Genomic DNA, 9,649 nt, shown 5'->3' on the forward strand with positions numbered 1-9,649 from the left:
GCAATAAAAAGGTGAAATTCCTCATAACGTGATTTATTCCCTCAGCACATTCAGAGTCAGAGTCACATAAAAGTGATGGTGGTGAACGGGTTCGTCCAGCAGTTCTTTCATCCACCACATCACTGCTCACGCTGGTCCCATATTCAGTCCAATACTGCAGCTTTTTGACAAGGAGCGCGCTTCCAAATTTACCCTCCCGCTGCGCTCGCTCCCTGTACCTTAAAAAGCGCGTGCACGGCTGAAGGTCACTTAAACACAAAAGGCTTTCAGCGCTGCGGTCCAATATAGCGCATGCGCACTGCCTGAGGACTGCTTCACAGACCGCAATATGGCGAGAATGCCTGCCAGCGGAGACACAGAGCAGGAGCAGATGAGCTGCCCCGAGAGGAGCTGGGATGAGGATGACAAGGAGGAAGATGAAGATGAGATCCAGGAGGTCCAGATCACCGGAGAGGAGGAGGACGATGAGTCCGACGGAGATGGTGTGGAACTGGAGTGGAAGTCGGGCAGCACAGTGCTGGAATACAGCGGTTCTGCCGCGGATCCACAAGCGGTCGTTATGGGGAGTATGGACCGGGAGGATGAGGAGGAGGAGGCGGACCCCTTCAGCGGCAGCATCCCCGCCGGGCTGGACCCTCACCTTGAGGGGGATCTTCAGCGGTCAGATCGGAACAGGCTGAGCGAGAACACGCGCCTGGCCACCCGGTACGCTGTGAGGATCTTCAGGGAGTACCTGAGCGAGAAAGCCCAAAGTCCGGACTTTGAAACTCTGGACAAGGAGGCGCTCTGCGCGGTGCTGCGCTCTTTTTACGCGGAGGCGCGCTCCAAAAGTGGACAGTTGTACAGCAAGTCGTCCCTCATCAGCATCCGGAGCTCGCTGAACCGGTACCTGAACGAGCCCCCTTACTGCCGCACTTTGGACCTCACCAAGGACCCCGAGCTGCGCAGCGCCAACCTGACCCTGGCCGCGGTCATACGCAGGCTGGAGGAGCAGGGCGCCGGTCCCGTGGTGCAGAAACAAGCCATCACGCGACCAGACTTGCGGAAACTCTACGAGTCCTCGGTTCTGAACACCGACACGCCGTTCGGACTGCTCAACAAAGTCTGGTTCGAGACCTGCATGTATTTCTGCACCAGGGGCCGGGAGAACCAGCGGGAGTTGGAGGAGGACTCGTTCGGCCTGGCCGTGGACGAGGACGGGAGAAAGTTTGTGTATTTCAAGTCTCTGGGACCGTACCACAAGTCCCGCTCCAGCACCTGGACCAAGAAGCGTCCGGACTCGGAGGAGGACACGCTGCCGCGGATGTACGAGACGGGCACGGAGCAGTGTCCCTACGCCAGCTTCGTCCGGTACCTGTCCAAACGGAACCCGCTGTGCAGAGCCTTCTTCCAGCGGCCGCGGGACCACTGCTGCGCGAGCGACGTGACGTGGTACGAGAACAAAGCGATCGGTAAGAACCTGTTGGGCACGAGGATGCAGATGTTGTCTCGCGCCGCCAAGCTCTCCAAGACGTACACCAACCACTGCATAGGCGCCGTCTCCATAGCGACGCTAAACAGCATAGTGGGCGCCTCGGGCTCCAACAAGTCTGCTGCGACGCTTTACGTTGCCTCGGAAACGGCCAACGGTCACGCGCAGTCCCACCTCCAGCTGGTGATCCCGTACCTGAGCAGAGCGACGGACTGCAAGGACCTGAAGCGGACAACGACGGCAGCTGCTGCAGCGACGACAACAACGACAACGACAACAACAACAGACACACACACCGCAGCAGCAGCAGCGGCGGCGGGGAGGAGGGTCAGCACCGAGGAGCAGCCGGGGGGGGCTCCGTTCGCCAAGAAACTCTGCGTGCGCCCCGAGACACGCGCGGAGTCGCCGATGGACCGGACCGAGCGCGAGTCAGCGCCCGCGCGAGCTGCGGAGCCACATTTACTAGAGCCCGCAGCCAGGTTCCCCCCCTCACAGGTAGGACACAGGAGCCTGGATGTGTTACTGCAAGTGCGCAGAAAGTGTGAGCGACACAATGTGAAGAGATGGTTAGAAAGTAGGCTATCACTGATCTCTGAGGAATCAGCAGCAAAATGTGTATATTATTTATTTATTTATTTATTGAGTCAGAGTCAGAGTCAATTTGTTTTGTCCCACAGCAGCGAAATTCGTTTTGCAGAGTATGGAGACAACAATCAAAAAACAACAATAACAATCATACCAATAGACAGTCGTATAAATGAATCAACTAGAAAAGGAGTAGGCTACTGTGCCTTTTTCAGGGCTCGACCCTGGATGTCAGTCAAAGCTGATTATTTTACTGGCCGTGCAATGTCTTGCATCCGCTTTTTATTCTGCACTGTTAAATTGCCATACCACGAGACAATACAAAAAGTTAAGATTGATTCAATTTATGTAGTTGACCCTAACTCTTTACACACACACACACACACACACACACACACACACACACACACACACACACACATATGTGTGTGTGTGTGTGTGTGTGTGTGTGTGTGTGTGTGTGTGTGTGTGTGTGTGTGTGTGTGTGTGTGTGTGTGTAGGCACTCATTAATTCTTTTATTTATCCATTTTTAATTATTAAATAATAAAAAAAGAAGCCTATACTCGATGAAGAAGAGTTGATCTTGTGATCTATTTTATAAGATGTTCAGTGATGTGATGTGTATGGACAGTGTGCAGTGTTAGTTAAAGCCACGACTCTGACCTCTGAAAAGACCAAATTAGACTCTTATAGAATATTTTGTTCAGAACTCTAATCAATCAACTAAACAATCTACCAAACAATTCCACTTCATTACAATAAATTAATCACCTAAACACACAGGTGGTAGACTTTCTGCAGGAGGACAAACTGCAGTGGTTTCTCATTGGGACTGTCTCTCTGTTGCCATTGGTAACTACACCTGCTGATGAATTTACCCATCGTCCATTATAGTAATGGCTGCAGGGTAAAGAGTGCTTGTTGTCTCTTATCAAACAGAAATCTACACACGTGCATCATCTGTGCAGTGGTCTCTGTCTTTCTCACTGACACACAGATCTGACTGCATGTTGTAATGTACCTTATGTAAGGTTGAAATAAGTTGATTTAATGTAACAGTTAGTTAATATGTAATAAAAAGATGTGAACTGGGTGGAAGTAACAGAAGTGAGGTTTTTCTGTCCATGCTGCACACAAGGGACCAGGGACAAAGACTGCAAATTAGCTGAAGCTAGACGTCTTGTATGCATCGCATTTTTCATTCTTTGTGGCAATGTTGTATGTATCGTCCCTGCAAAATAAACATTAAAATAAAAAATAAATAAAAGGTGGATGCTTTTTACAAGGGATAGGTCTTTATATCTAGATGTTTTTTTGACATCTAAAGCTAGTATTTTCCAAAGACTTTAAAGCACCTCTATTTATGACAAGCGACCAGTGAAGGATTTTGTTTCATTCAAAAATTGTTATGTTTCATGTTCCAGCCTAGAGCTATTTATGTCTCCAGGCTACTTACGGTGCAACATGTTGATTTGTTTTCATTGCATTCGCCCTCGAATATAGTTCCCAGGGCGTTACGGAGGCATGATGAAGGTATGAAGACATCAGAGTAACAGGACCTGCCACAGTAATAAATGTCAACCTCTATTTGTGTTGTCGTGAAGAGAGCTGCATACGGCCTGGTTCTAAAACAGTTTTGGTGTTTATTATTTATTTCCTCCTTCATAACTTTTATAAAACAAATTTTTCATTTTATTAAGGCTTAGGATAGTTCTGCATAACTATGGGTGTGGCCTCTTTGAGTGACAGGGGGATGGGCATGTTTTGGATTAGCTGGTAGTTAATGATGGTGATGGTTGAGCCTCTCAAAACCTTGAGAAACCTGTAGGAGGTTATATCTGAACTACCAACAGTCAGAAACTGAGTGGACGGACACAGTGAGGAAGGTCTATGTGAGTAAAACTCTATCATTAACTTTTACAAGTGAGACAAAGACCCAAACCCAGCAGAGCCGTAAGCTGCTCAGAGCTATGCTACAGACGCTAATGGGATTTCTTGGTTTCCTCATCAAATACACAATCCAACAACAAACGCTCTTGTGGACAAGTTGTGACCTGCACATTCACCACGCTATGAGATAATAACGGAACGTTACGAGACAGAGTTGTTTTCGAGGTAAATTTATGCAAAACCGCTGATGCTCATTTCCGTCAGGGGCAGTTTTTCGGCAAGTAGTCTCTGCATTTGCCTCGAAAACAACTCTGTCTGGTAACGTTCCGTTATTATCTCATAGCGTGGTGAATGTGCAGGACACAACTTGTCCACCAGAGCATTTTGGAGTTGTTGGATTCTAATTATAGTTTGCACCGACAATTAAAGGTAACAAACCTACTCCTAAGACTATATGGCAAAGATTTTTAAGTGAAACCTAGGAACATATCAGAAAAACTGAAGGACTAAGGTACATAGTCAAAGTCTGTTTTTCTGAAACTGGCCCCAGGTCTCTTGTGTGAACATGCTGGACTTAGATCTCTGAGGTCTTTAAAGTCACCTGACTTTCTCCTTTGATCCCTTCATTGAGACCAAAGCCACTAGCGAGTGTTTGTAACCTAAGCTGGGATGGATACTCTGGTTTGTCCGTGGGAGTTCAGTCTTAAATGAGAAGCTGGTCTCTCATACTTGTGTCTCTACCATGTTGGGGAAGTGCCTGTGTTGAGGTGTTACACTCTCACAGTTCCCACTAAAACACCAGCAGTGATTCTGGCCCAGGCATGAGACATCTCTAACAAATGAACAAATTTAAATGTCTGATGGGACAAAAGCACTACTGCTTTGTATACTGGTAGTAATGCCACTGTTTGTGTGTGTGTGTGTTTTTGTTTTGTGATCCAGGACAGCCTGAGCAGCAGCATGTCCAGTCAACAGCTGGTCTCTGTGTCTCCCATGTCTCCTCTGGGCTCTGCCGGCATCCCCAAACCAGCCCAGCTCACCAAAACCAACGCACCTGTCCACATCGATGTGGGAGGTCACATGTACACCAGCAGCCTGGCCACACTCACCAAGTACCCAGAGTCACGGTGAGAGACACAGTGACGACACACCACGAAAAATAGAATGCCCTCCTCATGGTAGTTTTAGGTTACATCACTGCTGTAGAAATTCATTTAAGGTGTTGGCAATGTTGCATTCACAAGGGCAAAACCTCCGAAATCTATTCAGCTGGTCCGTGAATCCAGATTTATGTTTTTAAGAAATGTCCTCAAGGCGTTGGAGAGATCACAGAGAGCCTTGATCTTTGATCTTTGACCACAAAGGTCCTCTTTCAACCGTTGTGAATGTATTTGCCAAATTTTCAGAAGTTCAATCAGGACAGACTAATAAGGACAGACTAATACAAAATTGGTTGGTGACTATCTGCATGCTCAAAGAGACAGTCTGTTCTGACTGAACTTTCACTAAGCTTCATTCCTGCCAAGGTGTAAATGAGATGTCATGTCCACTAGAATGAGCTGAGCAGATGGACAAGCTGAAAACAATATGACTCCAGTTCAGGCTTTACCCAACAACCTCTAAAACCTTAAAGAGGAACTATGCAAGATTTGTACCTAACTCTGCTACATTTTTATTTTAATTAAACAGCTTTGGAGTAATAGTGATGGTAAATAAATGACTTGTAACTTGTTCCAGGGAGAATGGAGGGTCTCTGCCTTCCACCTAGCGTCTCTTGGCTGAAAACCAACCTTATAAGATCTTGTCTGATTACATGCCGTTACTCGTAATCTCTTGTTTATGACAAGATAAGACTACATAAATATACACATCGTAACGCGTTTATGATAATGTTATCCACTGCTCTATTGATTGCTTTCTCGCAGGCTTTGTTGAAAACAAATGCACATGGGTGGGAAGAGGGTTAGCAACAAAGAGGAAAAGTGACCAGACTTGCATAGTTCCCCTTTAAAACTAAACACCTGAAGGAGATTTTACCAGGTCTTCCCTCTAATTTGTACATTTATTCATATTTATTCATAATATCCAACTTTTTCCATCAGACTGAATAAAGATTGGCTGGTTGCGCAGTGAATGTGCTCACTGCACCTTTTGCACCAGCTATTACACTGAGATTTAGAGGATGTCGATTCACTCATTTTTATACCATACATTAACTGTGCGAGGAGCAGAGAAAACAGGACCAGACCCCGGGACTGTGACGGTAAATGCTCAGTGGTTCACAGGTGAGTGACGTTTGTGGTTTTACCTCAAGTTGCCGATGTTATCGTTAGCTAGCCTCAGCAGATAGCCAGTGCTAGTTAATGGATCTGATCATGGAGAGGCACAGTGGAGGTTATGAGTTGTAGCTCATGTACAGCTCCTCTGTATCTCAAAGTACTCGCTAATGTAAAGCTATATACTGTCTTTATACTCTGGGAGTTAGTTAGTCTAGTCATAAATATCACAGATGTAACATAACTTCAATACTATCTCTATAACGCATTATAACCATACTTATAATTAGTTGTAATGCAGTTATATAGCACTGTATAACTATAGATATAAACACTCATAAATTATCATAAGGCTTTATAACAATAAGCATAACACATTATGGAGCATTATAACTGTTGTGATTATTGTTATAAAGCATTATGATCATTTATGGTTATAATGCGTCATAGAGATAGGCGTCAAAGTGTTAGAAGTTTTTTACGAATCAAACTCTAGTGTGGTATTGATGTGTATGTTAGAAGCATCTGGTGTGAGGATGCAGACTGTACCGACCAAAAAAGTATTTGGACTAGTGTAGTCTGAGTGATAAACTCAAAGATGTGCTTCGCTCTTTCTGTTATAGGTACCAAAATCCTCTGGCTCCCTCAACACAACATCTACACAATCTTCCATCCTTTGGAAAGGTTAACAGCCAGGTCTTGTTCTGTTTACTTTTCTATAATCTGTGCGTTAGCAGTCCTCTCCAAGCACTCCAATACCACAGGGCGCCACTTTGTGTTTCTCACCCTGCTGTTAAAGGTGATGACATTTGTGTGGATTTGCACAGTATTGAAGCTTTGCCTGAGAAGGAACATCAGCAAACAGGGGTGTGACCCACAGAAACTAAACCGAATCTGAACACTGCTCTTTGGAGAGATGAGATAAGCATTAAGAAGAAGTTGAATCTGTCAAGACTACAGACAACTCCCCACCACTCACTGAAGCACAGCAGCACCATCAGCACTGGACAGCTCCTTCGCTCCTTCATGTTGATCCCCTGTGCCATCGACAGCCTCCTGTGTACCACAAACAGATTTTTTGTTCTTGCAGCAACTCCTCATCAATGTAGCGGGCTGCACTTGCTGCTGCACTGGTTAGAGACATCTCTTCCCTCATGTTGTGCTTGCAGCCGTCCTGCTTTCTGTCCAAACTCTCATCTAAATACTGCTGTTTGCACCTGTTGTCATTTGTGCAATTGCTCTTCATAGATCACATGTGATTCGTGCACCAAGCAAATGCAGAAAGTGTTACCACGAACATTTAATACTCTTCAATTGATATCTCAGTGCCCTTTATCAAGTACTCTTTGTATATTACAGTAATAAGCTTGCAGGCCAGTGGTGCTTTTCACTCACAAGTAAAGGATTGGCACACATATTCATTCATCAAATCATCAGTCACTGTGTTGTGCAATATCTGCATCAGGCATGAGAATAATGTCAGGTTGCATTACATATACATTACCATTGGTTTTTGGATCTACCAGTATGGATGCTGGATGTTGCGTTTTTATATAGCAGAAAGATCTGTGTGAGTAGGCTACAAACGGTATAACTGGCAGTGGTCCTAACTCCTGTTCACTCCACTGGTGCATATCCTTATTTTAGACTTAATATTATACACTCTGGAACACAAGTCTTTTACATCCCATAGTTTTGGTTGGCACATTACATTGACCATCATGATGTAAGTGTTCTGTTTTAGTTTGGGCATCACCTCATTTTCTTTGTGCCAATGCCAACTTAAACTCACTTACATACTTACACTTTTATTTAAAGTTTATCTATCAAGTTGGTCTGTAGTGACCTTTACTACTGAATAGTGGTCGATGGGACTTTTGTCATACTTCTTCCATTTGCTTTCTGTTACAGGGGTTTCCTTTACTCCACCCAGAGAGGCCCCAGTCCCAGGAGTTGAACATTCTTGCTGATTCGACATTGCTAACCCTCATTTTAGTTTTGCTGTATAAGTATAATCAATCTTTAATAAGTTGTGGAGTTGGTGGTTTTATATGCATTGTCTAAGGCCTGATCTTTAAAGTCTACCTACCCCGTTGATATTTAAATCCAAGAGTTATGAATTACATATTTTATTTGTATTTTAATATATCTTGCAACATTAAAACAAACATTCAGTGAAGTATCCTCCTGTTCTTTAGTTTGTCACCACAGTCCGATTTGTGTCATCAGTGATCATTCAGCCCCTATGTTTTTTTTATTTGCTTTTAAATATGCGTATTGTTTGTTTTAAAGTCAGTTACATTTCCAGAGTTTATGTGTATTCTTTATGTTTCTAAATATCGCTCTTCTTTGTCAATTAAATACAAAATTCAAATAGAAAATCTACAGAATGTAAACTGCATTCATTTGTAAACTGGGTGGCAGTGAACCAGTTTTGTTTTTGTTTTGTTTTTAGCTTTAGTCATACACACCAAAGAGTGTTGTGTAAGAAAATCCACACTTCCACCAACCTCTATGACATGACTGTCACAATACAGCAGGGAATTATAGGAACCAATGTCTGTCAGAAAAGTTACAACAACAACTGATTGAAGTGCTGTTTGGGTTATGTGGATATCTTGAAGCAACACTTTAAAAGAAATTGTCAAGTGTCACCAGTGTCACTGAGCTGCTGCAGTACATGACGGGAGAGGACAGCCTCCACTCCAGTGGCCTGGTGTTTAATGAGGATCCTCTCTGTTGTTTGTGGCAGGATCGGCCGGCTGTTTGACGGAACGGAGCCAATAGTGCTGGACAGTCTGAAGCAGCACTACTTCATTGATCGAGATGGCCACATGTTCCGCTACATACTCAACTTTCTCAGGACTTCAAAACTCCTCGTCCCTGATGACTTCAAAGTGAGTGTCTGTAGAGCTTTGATCAGGTACTGTCACAGTCGATCTCTGTCAGACTGTCAGAGGAAGGCTTAGTCCACAGACTTACACACCATGTCCAGGACACAACCTGAGAATTTACAGTGTTTACAGCTCCTCCTGACTGCATTCAGTCTGACTTACTGTCAACATGTATAGTAACTATTTCCTACATGGTCTGTCCCTCACATCAGAACTTGGGGAAAAAAATGTTATCTCATCATAATGAGATGAATAACTTGAGAAAACAAAGGAAATTAACACAGGAAAACAAAGGGGGGGAAAGGGATGAGTTTATGACCACTAGGGCTTCTATATATTTCCCTTCAACCCAGTCCAAACATAACTATGCCACATCATGGCAGGAAATTATCAATGTTTTATAATTGATCAATACGACTTTCTTTAATATACACTGCAATTTACTATCTGGTGACATGTTAATAATGATTCAGTGTGAAATCTCAGATTTGTTGTGTTGTCTCTGACCATTTCTACGTCAATGTGCCAGTAG

At 44.2% G+C, this 9,649-nt stretch overlaps 1 protein-coding gene across 1 annotated transcript in view; it reads left to right on the plus strand.

Annotated features, from left to right (window-relative positions):
* The first annotated feature begins 322 nt into the window (after positions 1-322).
* The window catches only part of LOC146988329 (uncharacterized), a 14,237-nt gene continuing 4,910 nt past the window's right edge, over positions 323-9,649 (plus strand). Inside the window, exons 1-3 of the mRNA XM_085773516.1 lie at positions 323-1,966; positions 4,890-5,074; positions 8,976-9,120. Coding sequence (XP_085629642.1) covers positions 329-1,966; positions 4,890-5,074; positions 8,976-9,120 — 1,968 coding nt within the window. The 5' untranslated portion in view covers positions 323-328. The remainder of the gene's footprint in view (positions 1,967-4,889; positions 5,075-8,975; positions 9,121-9,649) is intronic.

The sequence above is a fragment of the Trachurus japonicus genome, chromosome 4 (assembly GCF_045865225.1).
Source record: "Trachurus japonicus isolate A0001 chromosome 4, Traja_1.0".
NCBI classification, from domain to species: Eukaryota; Metazoa; Chordata; class Actinopteri; order Carangiformes; family Carangidae; genus Trachurus; species Trachurus japonicus.